This window comes from Lytechinus variegatus, chromosome 9 (assembly GCF_018143015.1).
Source record: "Lytechinus variegatus isolate NC3 chromosome 9, Lvar_3.0, whole genome shotgun sequence".
Lineage (NCBI taxonomy): Eukaryota > Metazoa > Echinodermata > Echinoidea > Temnopleuroida > Toxopneustidae > Lytechinus > Lytechinus variegatus.
The window spans coordinates 20252663-20275963 of NC_054748.1; the positions used below are offsets into that span (position 1 = coordinate 20252663).

At 37.0% G+C, this 23301-nt stretch overlaps 1 protein-coding gene across 1 annotated transcript; it reads left to right on the forward strand.

Annotated features, from left to right (window-relative positions):
* Positions 1-66: 66 nt before the first annotated feature.
* On the forward strand, positions 67-22877 carry LOC121421720 (HORMA domain-containing protein 1-like). The gene is made up of 19 exons (XM_041616503.1): positions 67-215; positions 2604-2664; positions 3225-3369; positions 4443-4543; positions 5073-5093; positions 7258-7284; positions 7850-7917; positions 8418-8569; positions 9747-9850; positions 11836-11846; positions 12353-12494; positions 13025-13109; positions 13961-14061; positions 16087-16203; positions 17025-17254; positions 20138-20324; positions 20584-20682; positions 21222-21275; positions 22442-22877. The coding sequence occupies exons 2-19, from the start codon at positions 2620-2622 to the stop codon at positions 22538-22540; spliced, it is 1788 nt and encodes a 595-aa protein (XP_041472437.1). The 5' UTR covers positions 67-215; positions 2604-2619; the 3' UTR covers positions 22541-22877.
* The last annotated feature ends 424 nt before the right edge of the window (positions 22878-23301 follow it).

Consider the following 23301-nt stretch of genomic DNA (forward strand, 5'->3'; position numbering starts at 1 on the left):
CGTGAATGGAAGTGACCCCCCGGTACCTAGAACAAACAGACGATTGAAGATGAATTGAAAAATGGCGCGAAATTAGGAACAAGTAAATTTTTTTCAAAAATCTCTAGGGCATTGAACTTTTCTTCTCCGATATCCTATCGCGATCGATATCGATATAATCGACATAAATTTATATTATTGATTTTAATTTTCCTCTCGCCTGATTAATTGCCGAGGTATGTTCAATGATCTTTAAAGTACTTTTACATCTACTTTAGATGTGAGCTTGGTTGTGGTTGTGATTGAAAGAGTATTGTATGGAAGATGTGATTGTGTGGATGAGAGTGAAAAAGAAGGGATTAATCATTAAGGTTGAATGTTCCGCGTTGATTTTTCGTGTTTACGTTTTTGTCGCTCGTCAACTTCAAATTCCTGCCAGCAGCGTTTCAATACGAGGTGCGCAGCGCTCGAGCTCGACATGCACGGGTTGCTCCCGGCGCAAGCAGCGATGAAGGTACCGTTGGACGCCGCTTGGCGCTGGCCCGGGCCGTCTACCTGCATCTGCACTGCCACTGGCACTCGGAGTCGTACTCCACAGACAGACTAGAGACTAGAGTTGGAATGCAGAGATTCAAAGTCAAAGACCAGCTATGCGTGAGATTTTCTGTGAATCTGAGTGAGATCACAGACATTGTGTACAATGTATGGGGATAGGCTGTGATACTTTTGCGTGAGACAGAGATTTGAGGAGATGAACAAGAGTAAAAAAAAAATGTTTGAGTCTCACGCACAATGCGTGAGACTTGGTAGCTCTGGAGATGCCAAGTTCAAAGACCAGCTATGCGTGAGATTTTCTGAGAATCTGAGTGAGATCACAGACATTGTGTACAAATATGGGCAGATGGGGATAGACTGTGATAGTTGCGTGAGACAGAGATTTGAGGGGGTGAACAAGAGTCCAAAATGCATGAGTCTCACGCATATTAAATGCGTGAGACTTGGACTCTTGGTAATGGTAGCCAGGTAGCTCTGGGAATGAGGGGGTATTGATATCACTTTCCTTGGTTGGACTAACGCTACTTTAAATTTAAGTCTTTATAGGCCTACTATTATTAAAGGACTTATCCTAGTTTACTCACATTGTCATTGTACTTGTAGTGGGAGTATCTAGCTTACCGTACGCTAACCCAGGGAACTTCCGCCCGCTATGCGGGTGGGAGCCCAGAATCTTACGTGTAAAGGCATACTCACCTGACAAGCGTGAAATATGGTCAAAATAATTCTCCGAATAAATAGTTAAAACAGAAATCAAGCACTTACCACGATTATATGGATGATGGTCTAACGAGTGGCAGTTTTTCTGACATCTGGGCACAGACTGGAACCTCAAAAAACGAAAAGTTCTCTCCTACCCCCGGGGCCCGTCTCGATCGGCCATTTTTGTTATAAATTGTAACAAAATGGGTTAACCGTACGCTAGTTTACTCAGCCATATCGCAGGCCAGGGGCAGGGCAGGCTTAATTAAGTTATGCTACCTCGGCCCTCGCTCGGGTGAAATTCGTGCAGGCTCCAATGTCCGTCAGTGTCACTGACCACTCCACTTCACTAGTACCATGTACTCGAACTTCGGGAAGGTGAACTCGATCCGATATTCCGAGTGACAAAGGTGGTACTGGTATCAAAAAGTGGTTTATTTTGTAAAAATTAAAGAAAAAAAAGATTAATTTCTTATACTCTTCACCCGTATTTCACTCCGTGTCCATCCTTCGATTATCCTCAAATTCAAAATTGGTGATTATGGGCCAGTATCTTTTTTCCTCACACGTATTATTAAGTTAAAAAAAATCCTATATTTTCTTTCATTTTTTAGTGAGAAATTTGGTACACTCTTAATAAAATAAGGAACATTATTAACCAAAACATTTTGTGAAATAAGAAGAAATGCAAGTGAAATCTTAACTAAAATTGTTAGGCGCGCAGACTTGGGGCCCACCATCATACTAAAATTGACACGTAAAAGTGTAGCAACACAAATACGAAAAATTTGAATGGGAACAAACATTTTCCATTGTCAATGAGATGGGCTTTAAATGAGTCACAACGCCATCCTTGGAGTAATTTAAAGCTTGCAGAATATGAAAGTAAAAAAATTCTGAAATATTTTTGTAAGCAAAAGCAAGCATATGTAAACTGATATATATGTAACAGACGTGCCCTTTTTAGAGTATTTGTTCCTCTTTTTTGCTATGAATACGCCAATACCCTTTTTTGTATAATTTGTTACTTTTTTAAATTTCTGATCATAGAGTATGTATTGTACACACCGCGCGACACTAGTCGGCCCAGTAACTTGCTGCATGAAAAGAACAAGTAAATTCTTGCGTACAAGGCATGTTAAGAACGGTGAGATTTCAAGTACAGTCATTTTACATGTTTTTTTACCGATCTCACTACAACAGGCTGGCGATTGTTATGTTGAGAAAAATTTTTTTAAATACTGTTTTTTGTCAAAAAATTTTTTTTCCTTCTACTGATACTTTTTTTGTTGTAGAAGGATGGCAGGTCTGATTGTAAAGCTGTTAACCAGTCTTCATTTATTATACTCTTTTTCATTCTTAATTAGTAATCTATCCAGAACCATGGCGGTTGCAACGGCGATACGACAAAAGACAAAAACTGGCCAGGTAAGCTATTTAAGTATGTTTTGATTAAAAAGGAATAGGTATGATGATGTTGATGGTGATTGATGATGATGATGATCTTGATCATGATGATGACGACGAAGGCGATGATGACGATCATGGTGATCATGATGATGAATGTGATCATATTTTTGTCCATTGATCACAAAAATGGGACAGTACCTATTACAAATTCCTAGTTGTTACACATCGCTTGACTTAAATAAGTCCACAGGAGTGATATATACCCTCAAAACAATTGGTAGCATCTTTAAATTACTAGAGTGATTTTGTTTTCTCAATACTTCATCACGTAAGGATTTGAACCCTGCTCCTTCAGTGATTCAGTGTCAACTAATTTGATAAGTTGTCAATAACACTTCTTACCAAACAATTCTGTCATTATCCTGGTTTAAGTCACCAGTCCATTCTCTGCCGTTAATTTTGTCAGTGCTGGTGACTTCTTTCCTCTCCCATTGACTTTGTACACAACGAGTACACACACACCGAATATGATTCATTAAATGAATAAACTCAATTTGTATGTCTCTTGTCTTCCTCAGTGGTCAGCCATTTTCCCTCCAGATCAAGTAACTCAACAGCAGTCGGCCATCTTTGTGAAGAAGCTCCTGGCTGTAGCCGTCTCGACTGTGACTTATTTGAGGACAATCTTCCCAGAACATGCATTTGGTGACAGATCTCTTGAAGGTATGTCTATTACTTTGGCAAAGTTTGTCTTAAATTTTTTTCTCAGCTCTTCTTGAAACATTGGAAATTCAACTGTAGATCTATTAATTGGATTGAGTTTTATCTGTATGCCTAAATTATGTATTTCATGAAACAGTATTTTCACTATTTGTTATAAGCTATTGAATGCTAGCATCTGATTGGTTCAGAGTGAATCAGTTGTTGAAAATATATTTTTTTTCATGAAATATTCCCTTGGGCCCTGTCTTACAAAGAGTTGCGATTGTTCCCATCAATCACAACTTTGGACGGCCGGCAATGTCAATGTCGATAATGCATGTTTGTTCAAAATATTAACTTTGATGCATATGTGTTCGAATCGTAGCCATGGCGTTATTTCCTTCAGCAAGAAATTTATCCACACTGCTGCACTTGAACCAGGTGAGGTGAATGGGTACCCGGCAGGAAGTAATTCCTTGCATGCACTGAGCGCCGATGATGGTAGCTCGAGCTAAAGCCGGGGTAATAATAGCAGCGCTTTGTATCCTCTGGCAAAAAGCGCTTTATAAATACAGCTATTATTATATTCATGCATTCAGTGTTTCCCTGAAAATTCGCTGTGCTTCTCTTTGTTTACCAAAGACATCTTGCAAATTTCCTGTAGAAAAAATTATGTCACTGGTGGATTTCCATAGAGTTACGAATGACTGGATCAATTGTAACTCTTTGTAAGACGAGGCCCTGATCTTCAAAAGAGCACGTCTGACAACCTGTCAAAGGCAAATAGAACAAAATCAATGAAAGGCTGATCGATGAAGCACAGATCTGTCATGTTTAGTATTTTTTATGGAAGCCTTTGGGCTTTTCAACTTTGTATAATCTGCTTTTGTCTTTTCATATTGGATGCAGACATAGGTGTCCAAAATCCCTGCAATTATTTATTCATGTATTAAATCATCACGTGGGAGGCCATCACCATTACTGGCACATGCAAATTGTTTGCACACAACTCTAATGGGGATGTCAGAATTTTATGACACATTGCTTTGGATTGTACAGTAAATTTTATGCTGCATTGTATCGTTCATTCATAGATCTAAATCTGAAGATTCTTCGAGATGACAGCGCCTGTCCTGGAGCATGCCAAGTCATTAAATGGATGAAAGGGGCATTTGATGCATTGGATAAACGATACGTAAGTACCTGTATTGACCTTTTATTGTGGCATTATTTGAAATCAGTAATTACATCTGGTGAACATTAGATTTAGTGTAAAAAGTTGTATTCGGTTGCGGATTGTTGTTAAACTGATAAAATGTTTCGATGGTTTGAGTTTTACTCCCTGGGGGATGTTTCATAAAGCTGTTTGTATTTGTTATGAGTGACTTAAAGAATGGCTGGTGATCCTTTCTTGTGGAAAATGATATTCATCATAAAATATTCATTGGTGATTATTTACCATGTAAGGTTCACCAGTCGTTCTTAGTCTCTCTTAACTATGAACAGCTCTTTAAAAAACACCCACCCAATTAACTTGACTCTATTGACATTGCAAGTATATTCAATAATATTATATGTAATGTTCTTGTCTACTTATAATGTTTGGAGCTGAAGGAAAGGATTTCCAATTAACAAACACACATTATTACATGGTTCAAAGTCCATGATCTGTTTGTAATGTTCTCTCTCTCTTTTTCTTATTCTCTACTTCCTTCTTTACTCAGCTCCGTGCCATGATCATTGGGGTAAGTCCCTTTAATAGTTGTAGTCGTTGTGTGTGAAAATTCATATTATCTATAACTAATGCACAGGAGGGACATTAGTAAGAATTATACACACAGTGTTTCCCTTTGAACAGGTCTAACATCCCGAGGTATTGGCAGAGGAGTTTGAATTGCTTTAATGGTAGCAAGTGCGAAGACTAGTAATTGATTTGATTTGAAGTTTAGTTTTTCCACTTTTGTTTTCATATACAATTCATAAAAATGCATACGTGATGAACAAAGAATAATAATGATAATTATAATCCATACTAATTCATACATGATTGATGCACAAATTATAATTGGATTGCAATACAGAGTTATGAAAATAAGCATGTCTGGAAAAATATAATTCAACATTCAATGACTACTTTGTACAATAAGTTGGAAAAGGGGTTTCTGCAGAAAAACAAGATTAGTGGAAACTAAAGTAAAATCAGGGCTTGTATTTCTTAGGTCCCTTAAAAGTATGAATGTGTAATGATAATTTAATTGTGTTTCATAAAATAGAATACAGGATAAGCCCAACACTGTTTATATGGATTACTTAATAATAGTATTAATAATATAGGATCTGTATAGCGCACGTATCCATCCACCTTGCTAGGTGCTCAAGGCGCTCGTATATTACCCTGGCTAAGCTAGTCTACCAATTCTGGTGCGCACAACTTTTTGAGGAATTACTTCCTTCTGGTACCTATTTACCTCACCTGGGTGGAGTGCAGCACAGTGTGGATAAATTTCCTGCTGAAGGAAAACACGCCATGGCTAGGATTCGAACCCACAACCCTCTGTTTGAAAGGCAAGAGTCAGAACCACTAGACCACGATGTGCCCACTTATTTATCCCAATGCCTGAGCAAATGGTATATAGTATGTTTTATAAGAAAACATGATCCATCAATAGCATTAGTTAATTAGGTAAGGGTGATGTGGTTCAGTGGATAAGTCTCGTGACTTTGAATCACATGGTCAGGGGTCGAATCCCAAATCGCACTCGCATCCTTTTGGAAGGCGTTTATCTACATTTGCCACTCTCCACCTGGAGCGTCTGATCAGGACAGCCATGATTGAGCCAGGATAATAGTATGCAGCACTTAGAAACATATTTTTATTAAGCACTATATAAATGTTGGATATTATTATTAGTATAAGTTATATCAAATTTTCCTTTCAGGTAAAATATAAAATGACTGGTTGCATGATGGATTTCAGCAAATCATTTAATTTGAATCCGTATTTATTATTTCTTAATAAGAAATGGTAATATCGTATGAAATTGAAATTAATCGGTTGTCTCACGATGGATCAATATTGTAGTTTTGTTTTACGTTTTGCCAGTATGCTGTCTTTAGAATTTGTAAAAGGGTTTATGACGGACTGCAAATTGCAATGTAACGAATTCTGTCCCGTTTAGATTACTGCAATGGTCTTCTCTCTAACATCCCCATTACTCAAGTAGATCGCATTCAAAGGCTTCAAAATTGGGCAGATCGAATAATTTATCAAGTAACAAGATTTCACTTCTCTAAACCACTCCTTGAATCGTTACACTGGCTTCCCATCCGATATCGTATAGTTTTTAAGTTACTTTTGTTAGTTTTTAAGTCTCTCAATAAGTAGGCACCTTTATATCTGCATGATTGTTTGACCCTATACACCCCTCGCAGGAATGCAAGAGCCTCAAGTGACCCATTCCGTCTCACATATAAAATCACTAAGAAACAGGCAGGAGATAGGACTTTTACCATAACCGCTTCAAAATATTGGAATCGCTTACCTTTTACTCTTAGACAATCACCATCTGTTGCTTCATTTAAAAAGGGACTTAAAACCTTTCTCTTTTCCAATCCAGATTTTTAGGATTGTACGTTTTCATTTGTATAGTTGTAATAATCTCCTTTTCTTCTTGTAAGTGCTTTGGGCCATTCTGGGAAAAGCGCAGTATATAAATAATTATAATAATAATAATAATTCTGATTGAAATTGTTTTATATGTCATTGTTTCTTGATTTTTTCCCCTAAAAACGCATGACATATAATTTAAAGCATTCTCTTAATTGTGTAATTGTGCTCATATCATATCTGTCACTTATGGATTAAGTGTTGGCGATATAGAATCTGTGTTTTTCTATTTTTATCTACAGATGTATACAGACCCAAGTGATCCCAATGTAAGTATATCTCCCTCATTAAGATTGTTCAACATTATTCTGCTGTAAATCGTAGAATGTAAATGGGTATGATGTATATTGCAAATTTACCTCTTTTTGTTCGTTTGTTTTTTGACTTATCAATATATTTTGCTTCACCTTTAGAACACTGAATATTCCTTGCATCATAAGTCTACAATAAGTCAGGATGAGCATGAAATTATTCACTTAACTGTCAATAACAACAAATAAAGGTGAAGATTATGAAAACTTCTTTTTGTTGTCAAAATGTATGGTTAAGGAAATCCTTTTTATACAATTTTTAGGAATAATGTTCTAAAAATCTTATCAAAATTAACATTGCACATGAATATAAAATAATAGAAAAATAGAGAAAATGAGTGGAAAAATGTTACTTTTAAAGCATTTTGGACTTTTCCTGATAATAAAAACCTTCAATGTGAAGAATATAATGCTGCTTGAATGATATCAAAATGTTATATAAACATTTGGAAAACATTACTGAGACCTTTTATGTGCTGGGCTAGCTATTCATCTTCTTTTTTTTTTGTTGTTGAATTTTCAGACTGCAATTGAGACATACACCTTTAAGTTCAGCTATTCCAAGCATGGACCTGATGTTGATATCTACAGGTTAGTAATGTTTTTCATGCCTGCATAGCAGAAGCGATACATAGACCCAGCTTTTTAGACGGCAGCGGCGATTGTGGGATCGTCAACATTGAAATCAGAGCAAAGGTTAAGTTTTTGAAATGTCAACTATTTCAAGAAACTTGTATAAAAGGCTAATCAAGTTTCATTGATCATCTTACCTGACATTTTCAAAGTCAGAGGTCATATAAGACCAGTGAACTTTGTCATTTTTTTTAATCGACACTTAAGTCTTAAACCGAGTTTAAGTTTTTGAAATATCATAACTTTGAAAGTATTATGGATCTATCTTATGATACTCTCACAAAGATTAATTCCTTGAATTCACCAAGTGCTGCAGCTCAAGTTAAAGCAGTGGTAATAATAATGAGATACAATGTGCCATGACAGATTAATTTCAAGATAAATGGTGCTATATAAATGCCTGATACTATTGTAATTGTTATTAACTTAAAATGAATATTTATTTTATGTTTATATAGGAATAAAGAGAAGATAACAGGAGCTCACACAGAGGCCCAGACCAAGAGAGCAACCCTTCAGCTTCTCAGGACTATCTTAGTACTGACCCAGTCCCTCAAGCTTCTTCCTGATGATGTCATGATGACCATGAAACTACTCTACTATGATGATGGTATGTTTGGACTTTAATCTTATACCCCTTTACACCAGACAAAGTTCCTGCTACGTTCTTGAAGTTCAGAAGAAACCCTGTGACGTGGCGCCAACTTTGTTCGAATTTCTCGAAAGATGCGACATTATCACGTCAGTGCTACGTCCGCATCACGTTAATGCTGCGTGTGTATTGTGCCCACAAAGTTCATTCTGCGTGCAGAGCCGGTCCATGCTGTGTCGAAACAGTTCCCGCTACGTTCCGACTACATCCAGCAGATTGCGCGACTTTCTGTACCTTCGTCTATTTGGACGTAGAGCCAACCGAGTTTACGTGGTGGCCGCGTAGTGGCAGTACAGTAGACATGGACAAAGTTGTTGCCACATTCTTTCGGTGTCATCTATGAAGCTGTTGGTAGGTCTTTACTGCGTCATTACTACGCTCGGTTTACACAGCGCTTCCGCTATGCGGACTTTGGACATGTTCAAAGTCCACGTAGCAGAAAATTTGTTTTCCGGAGATCATGCAGACTTTGCCACGTCAATAACAGTTCTCTTTACGCTCTCAGTACGCTGCAGCAGTTCCCGCTGTGTCATGGCAATTTTCTTTGACGTAGCAAGAACTGCATGGATGTAGCGTTGGTGTAATGGGGGTATAAACAAGACATGTATATTTTTGTCATAATGATTTTACTGTGTATTATCAAAGGATTCAGAGCGTATTGCAAGATACGCTGGACCCCAACTAATTCTTCTTTCATAACTTGCTGTCCAGTTGTACTTGCTTGCAGAGTGCTTGATACTTATTATATCCGAAGTCTCTAAGTGCTGTACTGTAATACAGCATAATTAACCTGGCGTCAGCAGAGCAGGTGTTAGGCACAGTTTTTCATGGAATAAATTCCTGCAGCTTACCCATTTACCTCATCTGGGTTAAGTGAGGCATGGTGTGGATCAATTCTTGTTGAAGAATTTTTTTGCTCATTCGGGTGAATAATTATCATTAAAGGTGAAAATTTCATTGGATGTCTTTTCCTCATGGGATAGCAATAGAATTTGTTAGTACTGATGTTGCACTCATCTTTGATTTGTGCAATATTTCTGACAATATTCCCCAACTCGTTGAATAGTTCTTATATCCCATGCTTAGCCATCCAATATAATCTAACTATTCACCGGTGACTTTACCGTCTCTGCAGTGACCCCTATGGACTATGAACCTCCTGGTTTCCAGGCATCTGAGAGCGATACCTTCAACTATGAAGATGAACCTATCAACCTCAGGGTAGGAGAGGTCACAACAGTAAGTACATGTTTAATCTTATGATCTTTGCAGGTTTGCATGGTGGAGTTTGTAATGGAGAAGGTTTACGGTTCACTATGTGTAATATGATGAAGGGAAGGAAATACAGGCAGAAAGATTGAAATGGAAAGACGAGATAGAATGAACAGAGAAAATTTAGAAGTATTCTTTTCTTGAAAGTGAGTGAAGTCCTGAAAATGACTGTAAACCAGATGAGATGAGCTGTATATGGCCTGAGTAGCAATGGTTCGAGTAGTAGCAGGTTGAAGTTAAAAGAGGATACTCGACAATTCGGGCAGGTTGACTGTCTGTCTTCAGGACTTTCTCTGTTCATTCTATCTCGTCTTTCCATTTCAATCTTTCTGCCTGTATTTCCTTTCCCTTCCTCATATTAAACATGGTGAACCGTAAACCTTCTCCATTTTATATTTAATCTTGTTTATCTTATCTGCAACAAATCATGGTGCCAATCAAGCTGAAATAAAGGAAGATTTCATAATATTTTTGACTCGTCTGCTACCTTTTCATAAAGCTGTTTGTTTGTAAGTTTTGCACAAAGCAACACATTGCTTAAAGCATGATCTTACGTATGAATGGTGGCCCTTTCTTGTGCTAAATGATATACAAACAGCTTTGTGAGATGCCAACCTGGCCCCTCTCTTTCAAAGAGATACGGTAAATTCAAATAAATCTCCATTTTAAGTTGATTGAGATTTGTGTAGTTAAGAGATAGGAAGTTTATTACATCTGATCAGTTTGAGTTTAATTTGAATCTGTAACAAAATGGGGCCCATTTTAAACTTTTGTTACCCTTCGATGCTGTTTTCCTATTGATCAGTTTGGCAAAAGTGCATGCAAGGTACAGTCTAGCTAAGACATCGGTTGCTATTCACATTGCCAGGTAACAAGTTTGACAACCAGACCACAAACAATATGCCTCAATACACTGTTTTTTAAAGGTAAATGCTAGTTTTGGTAACGATATCAAAATGAGTTCGTACAGAATCCAATGAAATGACCACCAGAGTGGCTGTTTGTATAAATAAAACGTATGTGCCAAAGGATTCTGGAAGAAATTGTGTAATTGCTTAGAAATCAGCAAATAAGCACAGGATTCAGGTAGAGCGTCGGGGCCCGGCATTCAAAGCAATAATTATACACTGTCCCACGTGCGCTTATCTGTGTTGGGGACTTTCAGTCTGAACTTTTTTCAGCATAGATTTCAAGATTTCACGAAGTTCAGTTCATGTAACTGTACCAGATCTAGATCCTCGATGATATACTGACAATTAAGCCTTGTATTACAGACTTTCTCATGAAATCAGTGTTTACTGCAACTACTGGAATTTCTCTTTAAACTAACAATCACTGAGTTTGGAATGTTTTGTACGTCAAATTATTTTCTTGAACTAATGAACAATGCTTCCACATCTTACTTAGATAGCATAATTTTCATTTGTATTGGAAAATAATTCTAAAGTCTAAATCATGCAATTCTTCAAATTGGCAACCCCAGGGCCATGAAAGTGTTTTGCTCTGGGCTAATTAGATGCAAGAATTTCAGGAGCTTGTTACGACTAGTCAGTAAAAATTCCTATTTGTTTCATTGATTGCTTCCCTCAATTTTTATTTTACTAATTAATTCATCTGTTCGATAATCTATCCAGTGTACAGATATGATTTGAAAGATGTGGGGTTTTTTTTCATTGCATACATTTGAAAGGAATGTCTGGGGATAATAGTTTCTATTCTGGAAAGTTTGTGTTAGGCAGAAACAACAATAGGCTTTGAAATACTAAATACTAAATTCATATTTATTTCTATTGCATAGAGTGATATATTTACCAAGACAAATGATACATCACAGTCCTTACATGAAATACAAGACTTTTAGTATGGCTACATGTAGTTCATTGAAATAATGTTAATTGACAAAAATGCTGTACTAATTTGGTATCCTTTTTCTCTCCTTTTTATCCTTTTAGCCCTTCCACACGTAAGTTGAAATACTTTGTAGAATTTAAAGTTGTGGTTTAGCTATGGAGAACCAATTGGGGCACAACTCCCTAACAGTACACATACAATTTATTGTTTCATATGACACCCAAATTGTTCATAAGTGTCTGGGAATGATTACCAAAGTGTAATTTCTCATTAGGAAAGCAAAATGAAACAAAATAGTAAACATAAGAAATATACAATATAAACACAATTTTTGAACTTTGGCTTCCCATATTTTTAACACTGAGTTAGACCATGGTCTAAGTTAAACCCGAGTTCAAAATACGGGCCATACAAGCTTACCTTCAACATTAACTAACCCCTTATCCTTTTCTTTACATTATTCTTAACCAAAAAACTCTATTACAATTCTAATTCTAACCCTCTGCCCTCTGAGATGTTAAGACCGGATCAAATGTCGCAGGAGCAAATGTCGTGTCACCCCTTGTATTGCCAAACCTTTGCAGTTGCCAAGTTCTTTTATTTCCTTTTTAAATATAGGGTGAAACTCCGGATAACGACCGACAAGAAGCAGTTTGACATGAAGACGTCAGGAGAAGAAGGAGCAGAGATGGAAGAGAAGGAGATCGATAGTGAGCAAATGAAGGATCAAGAACCAACAGAGGTGGATGAGAAGGAGAAGGTAAAATGGGCTGTATTCTCGGGCAGGCATAGACTCGGCTGGATTAGACACCACAGATTTAGAGCCTGACCATTGTGCAAAAATAATATGGCCCCTAACTTGGTAATGTCTTGAATCTGGTAAGATCTGCCACGGTTGCATTTTGTGATAATTATGTACAATGAAATGTAACATTTTCTACATCCGATCCTCATTTTCCCCCTTCCAGTCAGACATGCATACTTTACAAATCAAATAAATAATATTAATAATAATGATTAATAATGCATTGTACATTTTTTGTCACCTGACCCTAATGACCAAGTTTATATTAGATTAAATTTGTGTGTAGCTTAACAAACAGGAAATTATAGTTTAAATGGAAATATTGGCAGATTGGCGATAAGACCATCTAAATGTTTGAAGAGGAACTAGTACGAATTAGAATAAGACCATGCAGGATGAAATCAAATAGAATCTAGGTAGATTGGTTGAGGACCAAGTAGCTATTTAAGCCTTCTGAATTCATTTGTGTTAATATTTCATTTCAGATCTGTGGAGACAAAGAGGAATCTGAATTGAAAGAAGGTCCCAAGACTGCTGAGGATGTACCGGACAGTAGCCCTAATGTACCAGGTAAAATATGAATGCAATCATAACGATCTATCTATCTATCTATCTGTCTGTCTGTCTATCTACTTTATCTATATATCTATCTATCTGTCTGTCTGTCTATCTACTTTATCTATATATCTATCTATCTGTCTGTCTATCTACTTTATCTATATATCTATCTATCTGTCTGTCTGTCTATCTACTTTATCTATATATCTATCTATCTGTCTGTCTGTCTACTTTATCTATATATCTATCTATCTGTCTGTCTGTCTATCTACTTTATCTATATATATATCTATCTGTCTGTCTGTCTATCTACTTTATCTATATATCTATCTGTCTGTCTGTCTATCTATCTAGTCTTTCTATATATCTATCTATCTGTCTGTCTGTCTGTCTATCTACTTTATCTATATATCTATCTATCTGTCTGTCTATCTACTTTATCTATATATCTATCTATCTATCTACTTTATCTATATCTATCTATCTATATATCTGTCTATCTATCTCTCCATCCATCCATCTGTCTGTCTATCGGTCTGTCCGTCTGTCTATCTATCTACCTTTCTATCTATCTATCTATCCATCTACCTAACTACCTACCTCCATGTATCTATCTATCTATCTGTCTATCTATCTACTATCTATCTGTCTGTCCGTCTGTCCATCCTTCTGTATGCCTCTCTAGCTATCCATCTATTCATCTCTGTTTGTCTGCCTATCTATGTATGTATCTGTCTATCCATTACTATATTCATCCTTTCATTGTTATTTCTGTCCATTCAATCCATTGATGTTAGTAGCTTTTTATATGATATCTATATTGTTGATATTGTACTTTGTTATGCATCATTTCATTCTCACAGGATCTGTAGATGAGGCTTCACAGAGCAGTAAGACTGGTGAGGAAGAACTAGTAGAGGTTGAGGAGGAAGCCATTCCCCAATGTCCATGTGGATGCAATGAGGTAAAGAAACGATACCAGTCTCCTTTTAAGTTTGGGGAAATTCCCCTGAAAGTGTCTCTGTTAAATGAATATGCATATTATATCGTACACTTGGTATGATGGTATGTTGTAGATGATATTGAATAAAAACATATGTTGGTGGATATATTTGATGATTTTGAAGGAACGTTTATTTACAGGAAAATTTATTAAGCAAGAACAGCAATTTTTATCTCAAAATTATGAATTTTGAGCTTCTGAATTACTTACTTGTACTTCTGAAGGTTAGCAGCTCTGTAATTTTTATTATCAACCTCGCTGTAGCCTGGGGCGGTATTCTGATCATTGTCTTTTCTCCATATTTTATCTTATCTCAGAAATATGACAAAATCAGTATTCTGGTGGATGTCATAACTTTTGTCACAAAAATTGTCATAAATTTTGTCTCTTCTCTTTAGCGCTCATCAAAAATATGCGGCTTTAAATGCGTGTAATCCTTTTATACAAGCAAAAGATATGACAAAAGTTATGACAGGGGGGTAGCAGTCATAAATTTTGTCTTATCTTTTAGTACCAAATATCCCGATACCCTGCCGACTGAATGTCAAGCAAACATTTATATTATTTAGATTAGATTGTTGTTTTAGTTTCACTCATCTTCCATGACAATTTTCAAAATTATTTTTTCATGCTACACTTAGTTAGGCCCTACATATTTATTCCTCCTTTTTTTCTCTGTTTTCCTTACTTTTATACTTCTCTAAAATTCTTCACAGCTCCCTGTCTCTCTTAGTAATTAAGCGCATCAATATACGCGTAGTTGCGCGATGCCAGCAACTGTTTTGGGGATACGCCCTACTTGCCACGGGGCTTTCCTATTGGCTAGAAGGGCTCCAACTGGGAACTAACGATGATTTTGATTGGTTTGCTTCCGAAAAGATGGGTGGGAACTTTGAGAGATATGACAGGGAAAAGACAATGTTCAGAATACCGATTTGTGACAATCATAGCGGTGTCACATCTCGGAGAGAAATGACAAAATTTATGACAAAAGTTATGACAGAGTTACAGAATACCACCCCTGGCCACTATTCTGGTGTGCAGTTGTTTGAAGGAATGAATATTCCTGCCAGGTACCCATTTGCTACACCTGTGGCCTTTTCCAAATAGACTTACAATTCATGATTACTTTGTCATTATGGTAAATAACATGGAAACCTTAATTTTGATAGGTAACTGAACCCTATAAGGCAGTTAGATTTAGATTTATTTATTTCCGTTCAACAATTTTTTTTCAAAATATAATCAAAGTAACAATACATATTCAATATCATCGATAAACAGACAAATCAATGAAATTTTGTAGCAAATGTTGAATATGAATTAAACAAAACTATAATTTGTTGCAATAATTTTGTCTATGAAAAGGAAATAGAAATGAATGGAGGGACTTGCCAAGAAAAGAAAAAGCTTGTAGAGAAGGCATTCCCTGAAACTTAGTTTTGATACTAATTATAAACAAACTATATATATAAATGATGGTCTGTATGAGATGGGTACATGGGTTTAATGCAAGATTAATTTAGGCCATGGTGTAACTCTTTGCTAAAATCATGGGTGCCGAAAATTGTCAATATTTTGTAAATGTATGTTTTTATTTTCACTGTTCTCTTTCATCATGCTGTAATGCCAGAGGAAAATAATTCAGTTATTCCCAAACAGTCATTAATGATTTGAATGGTAGATGAGCTGATGAACCTGTTTCTGTCAAAGATTTATGTCACAATAGCCTATTCATCTGGAGTTTAAATTAAACCCGAGTCCAGGTGGGTGTTTCATCAAGCTGTTCGTAAGTTAAGAGCGACTTTAAGAACGACTGGTGATCCTTTCTTGTGGTAAATGGCATATTCATTGGCGAAGGTTAAGAAAGGTTCACCAGTCGCTCTTACGAACTGCTTTATGAAACGGCCCCTTGGATACAGGCCATGAGAATTATGTAATATTTCAAATGCAATGAAATTGTAAATGGTGTTCATTTCTTTGCAGGATGATGGTCTGATGATTCAATGTGAGAAATGTCACTACTGGCAGCATGCAGTCTGTTTCATGATCCTACATGAAGATGATGTCCCAGAGAAACACTACTGTAACCAATGTGGCAAGGTAAGATTTTAAATCTATTGAGTAACTGAAAAGAATGCTTCATTATCTAGAAAAGCTACGTTGATCTACATTGTAATGTATGTTGAGAGGGATGTTGAATGCCCAATGAGAAGTGTCATTACTGGCAACATGCAGTCTGTTTTATGATACTACACAAAGATGACATCCCAGAGAAACACTACTGTAACCAATGTGGCAAGGTAAGATTCTCAATCTACTGAGTAGCTATTGATGAAATGTTAGAATGATAGATATACTGATCAGTATTGTAATGTGTTTGGAGAGGTAGGACTGTTGTCTAATGAATAGTGTCTTTACTATTTCCTTTTTATTTTCGACATCTCTTTTTTCTATGTGTTTGTATGTTATTTCTCCCTCGTATGTCTGCTTTGTTTTCTCTCTTTTCAATTTGATATGGTAATAATAATGTTTGAAGGTTTGGATGGTGGAATGAACTATCACAGAACTGGTTTACAGTACACCATGTGTAAAGTCCAACAAGGACCGGGATAGAAAGCGGATACAAATGGAGGTGAAATGGAAAGGCGAGAAAGTGGAGTTGGGAAGTAGATTACTCTTTACATATGAATGTATAGTTCCTAAAAGGACTGTTAACCAGGAGTGGAAAGCTGATCATTAGGCAGGGTGAGAGGCTTGCTTGATTCGGCGTGTGGAGTAGTAGCAAGAGCAGGAGAGTAGACTCGACGTTTCGGGCAGATTAAGTGTCCATCTTCAGGAGATAAAACTAATGATATAGGGTATGTATATTGTGCATATATCCACCATACTGCAATGCAAAATCTCTCCATTCTTCTTATCAGATTGGAGACCCCAGCTGCGAGCCCACCGACCCTTACCTCAGCGAGATAGACCCTGCCGAGGTCAGGGCCGCCTGCCTCTGGCGGCGCACACTGGAAGCAGGGAAGGACATGGACAGGGTGACCGCGCCAACCTTGGCCAAACGTCTGGGGGTGGAGATCGGTGTAGCCCAGACCCTTCTCAACAGGCTGGAGAAGGAGGGATACTGCAAGGTGGATGCTAAGAACAAGAGGTGAGTTGAAGAAATATTGCCAATTTAAGGATTTGCTTTTCACTTTTCATGCTGAGAAAAAAATTTGCCAGCACACCGCAATAAAAAGGTCTCTTCCCTCTGCAATTTTAGTTTATGCATAGTATCCAATATACAAAAGGCCCAAATTCATAAAGGTGATTTTGGAAACCCGCGGTTGAGTCCATGGTTTATGCAGATTTTTCTGTATAAGTGATGCTTATCATACCGCGTATATTAAGAAATGTCCAATGCTGATGCACGCTTTTGTCACAGTACGCCAAATTGACGCCTGTTGCCGTGGTTATCCACACTATTTTATTCATCGTCCACCGTTTTGAATTAATGAGTCCACTCTTCAAACAGTGGACTCATGAATAAAATAGCATATCGAACCATGGTAACATGCGTCAATTTTGCGCACTGTGACAAAAGCAGGCATCAGCATTAGACATTTTTTATACACGCGCCTCATACGCACTCAATTAAGCATTATTTATACAGGAAATGTGCATAAACTTCAACCATGGGTTTACAAAATCACCTTTGTGAATTCGGGCCAAAAAGTGGCATTGTATAATTACAAGGGCATTGCATAAATAAAATATATTTTTGATATAGCATTGATACGTCCTAGCTATCTAATCCAGATATGAACCTAGTACAAATATTAAAGAGACTCCTGATGTTTCCATTTTTGGTTCAAACCTAGAACATTGTCATTTGTGTTTTTTGTCTATTCACACCATCTTTCCTTTCAAACAAAAACAAAATATCAATTTTCTTTGAAAATGTGCCCCAGTCCTCGATCGTGACTGATGACCCTAAAATTGTTAAATGAATCAACCGTCTGGACTATTTTCTGTGATATGTTTGCAACATGAAAAGCTCTTGCCATGGTGCTTCATAAATGTCATTTTTTTTATCGCCTGTATAGCAGAGCGAGACTTTGGGAGCCGCTTATTTCATTATCAAATTTTTTTTTTTTTTACTCACTTTTTGAAAATATATTCATCTTAGCTATTTTCAAAGTTGGCACTGCTTCTATATTGTGTAATGCTGGCAAGATTGCCAGACCTGTTCCACTTGTTTTAAAGCTAAATGAAAGTAGTTGCAGTAAAACACTGGTTTCGTGAGGAGGTCTGTAAAACCAAGGTTGAGTATTACTATATCATCGTGGATCTAGATCTGGTACAGTTACATATTATGAACTTTGTGAAATCATAAAATCTAAGCTGAAAAACGATCACACTGAAGATTGCCAACACAGATAGGCACACATGGGACAGTGTATATTATTATTGCTGGAATAAAGACCGGACGGAAGTGACTGAATCCACACTTATTTTGCTCATTTCTCAGCAATTACACAACTTTTTCCAGAATCCTTTGGCACATATTTTTTATTCATACAAACAAACACTTTGGTGGTCACTATATTGGATTCTGTAAAAAGTTGTTTTGAGATCGTTACCATAACTGGCAATTATTTTTGGCCCGAATTCACAAAGGTTCTTTTGAAAACCAACGCTTGAGTCCATGGCTTATGCAGATTTCCTGTATAAATTGCGCTTAATTTAGCGCGTATATGGGGCGTATATAAATAATGTCCAATTTCGATGCGCGCCTTTGTCACACTGCGCCAAATTGGTGCCTGTTACCATGGTTAGATACGCTATTTTATTCATGAGTCCACTGTTTTTATTCATGAGCCTACTCTCCAAACGGTGGACTCATGAATAAAATAGCGTATCTAACCATGGTAACAGCCGTCAATTTGGCACAGTGTGACAAATGCGTGCATCAGAATTGGACATTTTTTATACAGGCACCAGATATGTGCTAAATTAAGCGAAATTTATTCATATGACCAAGAATTCCTTCACTTTGGAATGGAGTGTGAAATGTACACTGCCCATGCAAATTCTTTAGGGCAGCAGTTTGATTTATATTGTGCAATAACAGCTTACACTGTCAGGGAATACCAGTGTGTATGTATAGTTCACATCTCATTCATACATGTATGTCAATTGACATTATGCCATGACTTTGCAGGGATAGGTGTCGTGTGGGCGGTACCGCGGACGCGACATCTGGACTGGCCCCTATGGTTTCGGAGTGCTGCAGTTTGGGGTGTGTGGTTCCGGACGGCTGTTGCTTGGTTGGACGGGCGCATTAGACTTTTGGTCGCATATCCGATCGGGTTGGGTGGCTGGGAGGAGTGTGTTTCCCTTGGAGTGATGGGTGTGACAAGCTTGTGCCATGCCCATTGCTCCCGGGGGATACATTTGTCTCGGCGCCTTTCTCGTCGTGTGTGCGACTGGTGGGTTTTTTTGCGCCTGTCCAGCTCGGAAGTGGCTGTTTGGGACCGAGCATTTCTGGGCTGTAGCGCTTCGGAGGTGTAGGGGTATGTCTCGGAGTCGCGTCCGTTGCTCTGGTGTTGCCCATTTCCAGACCTGTCCTCAATTTTAATTCTGATTTTAATTTGCATTATATATTTATGAGTTATCTTTTATTATTCTAACTTAATTGGTTCGGAGGCTTATGTTTGTATCTTTATGATTTTTGTATATTGATAGTTTACTTTGAAATTCTCATGTTGTTCAAAATGGTCTTTGTATATATCTAATCTTACATGTAACAAGATCTTTACAATGTAAAACAATGTAAATTTAGCCTTTCGGCTACCATGAATTGTTTTTTTAATAAAACCATTTATCTTTCTATCTATCTAGGAAATCTGCATAAACCATAGACTCAATCGTTGGTTTTCAAAAGAACCTTTGTGAATTCGGGTCTTTAAGTCTGGCATCTTTTGAGAGCAAATTTGCGATGTCTAAATATTTGTTCATCTCTCTGTCAAAATTACAATCATTAATGCAACAGGCTGGTGAAGATTGTTGACCAGGAAAGAATCTTGAAGCACGCCTTCCAGAAATACCTGAGTAAACAATCTCCGAGAGCAGAACAACTGGAAGAGATGGAGGCTGAGCAAGTGGAAGAGAAGGAAGTAATGGAGAATAAGAAGAACAAGACAAGCCTCCAGCGCAAGAAAGGTGTCAAAAGATCTGAGGTACATACAGTTCAGTTATATGTACAGGGGTGTGTTTCACAAGAGTTAGGGTCGACTTAGAGTCATGCTTAAATGCTGATATATGCAGTAGTGCGCGTTCTCTGAGCAAGATTTGACTAATGGGGTGATGTGTTTTATACCACACGCAACTGAGAATTAAGGATTGAATCTTCAAAATCCTATAACCCTATAGACTACTTGACCTTGGATGCAAGGATATCTATGTTTTCATCCTCAAATATTGTTTTACTTGGTTCAGGTGGAGAGGTTGACTGACCAGGCTGCAGATCTGACTGTCTCAGGAACTAGGACCAGGTCTAAACATTCATCAGGACCAGGAACTCCCATGCAGGTTGAGGTAGGTATGGTTGAGGGTGTTATGGTTATAATGTTAATGTTGATGATGAAGATAATGCAGTTGATGATGATGATGAAGATAATGCAGATGATGATGATGGTGATGATGGTGATGATGATGAAGATAATACAGATGATGATGATGGTGATGATGATGAAGATAATGCAGATGATGATGATGGTGATGATGATGATGATGATGGTGATGATGATGATGAAGAAGAAGATGATGATAGTGATGATGAAGAAGAAGATGATGATGGTGATGATGATGTTGATGATGATGGTGATGATGATGATGATGATGATGATGAAGAAGAAGATGATGATGGTGATGGTGATAGTGGTGGTGGTGATGATGATGAAGAAGATGATGATGCACTTTGATGTTTATTTTGACGTTGCTGATTACACCTTTTCATTGATCTCTGATGCCGATGTACATATTAACATCAATTCTTCATATGATGGTTCTGTGCAAAAATGATCATTATGTCATAATTAATACTTCCTCTCATCTTTCCTATTTTTCTTGACTAGGAATTATCAAAGAAAACAAGATCTAAAAAGAGGAGTGCCGCTTCCCTAGATGGGGTAAGTAAATTAACCATAATTTCCTATGTATAATAAGAGAACTTACCCGAGAGTGTTTCACAAAGCACCAAATCACAATCATTACACCATGGCATGAGTCCCATTAATATAATCTTACCAATTTAATTCTTTTATATCATTTCCATTCAAAACATAATACAAGTAATATAAAGCAATACAAATCAAGTACAATTTTATAGGGCATTCTTACTTCGTAAAACAGAAAAAAAAGTATAATATAGATCATAAATGGAAATGAGGGGGATCCACAAAAAAGCAAAGCTTGTAAAGTGTGGATCCCTCTTGGAAATGAAGAAATTATAGTTGACTTATTCTTATATGCGTACATACATGTATTACAGGAAAGGAAAGGAGAACAAAAGAAATCATATTGATGCAAACATAATTACTGAAATGATGCAAAGCTTTTCACACAAAGAGGTCTTCATTGTAAAAGATATGTTGCACAAGACTACCAATACAGTAATGTATCAGATACCCCAAGCAACTGGAAATTTGAAGTCTGAAATTTAGTCAGAAACATCTCCAGAAGTATAATGGTTTTATTTTAGGGTTCTCAAGGACTGGTACTGAGACACTTTGTAAGAAGATAGTTGTTAGGATTTCTAGGGTAGTTCATTTATTTTCATTAATTCTGCATGCAAACATGAAGAATGAGGAATATGTGACAAGTATATACTGTGTATTTTTTTATGTGAATTTCTGAAAATGCTTGACATTCCTGAACATATTGGACATTTTTAATGTTTCATCACTTTTGCTTTATTGAATAATATCCAAGTCCTTTGGAAGCGCATAGAGATGTTATTCATATGCGCTATACAAGAACTGACTACTATTATTATTATTGTGCAACGCTTGCACTACCATTCGTAATGTTTTATTAACTTTTTATGATGTGATAGAAACATGCCTACCCCCAATTAGATTCTGGTATTAACATACATCTGTATCAACTAGTTATGAAGATAATCTGATTTATGCAACCTAACACATTCTCTTTCTGATGCTAATAATTATTTACAAAAGCATAATTTAGCAGGCATGGTTAAATGTGTACCTGTATAGACAGTTTGTGAAGATAATAATCTGAATATTTGCACTAGCTAACCCATTCCATTTCTGATGCTAATGATAATTTACAGAAGCATAACTTTGAGTTGGCCGGAAGTCAGGAACCGGATGGCGGTCGGGAGCGTAAGAGACGTAAGTCTAGCATTGTCAATAATCCTGTCCTTGCCTAGATCGTAACCAGCAACATCTCTCATTCTACTTCGACATTGCTCGGACAGGCCATTAGATCTAGAAGACATAGAATGTAATGTATGTGGTTTTATGATTACAGAAATCCCAGCTATTCTTTGTTTCGAGGACCAAAATCAGTTAAAATATGGATAAATCTGGCAAGTTTTGTAGGATCTAAGATCTCTTGTAAATTCTATCTTGCATAGCTGTATAGACTGATGTGTGTTTATGTATGTATAGACTTATGTACGTTTATTCTATCTACAAACAATTCTGAAATGAAGATACACCAAAGAATTTCTGAAATAAAGATGCACTGTCAAACTCACCCCCCCCCCCCAAAAAAAAAAAATGTTGAAACTTTCTTTTTAAGAAAATAAAGAGTAGAGGTTCTTGTGGATGCAAACTTTCTAGTAAGCTATTTCTAGTATAAAAACAAATTGGCAGATGGTGCATTCTTCTTTCCACAACCAGGGGCCCGTTACATAAAGGACTTGCAACTTGTAACTTTGCCGTCATGGCAACTACCATGGCAACAGGGCTCAGCAGCCAATCAGAATCAAAGTTGCCATGGTAGTTGCCATAATGGCAAAGTTACAACAGTTGCAAGTCCTTTATGAAACAGCCCCAGGAGCCTGTTGCATAAAAGTTACCATTATGGTTACGGGTTCAAGGATGTAGCCAATGGTGAGTGCGTATTCAAGTCACGTGTTCATGCTTTAATTATGCACAACCTTCCAGTCGTGCATTTTTCGTGCAG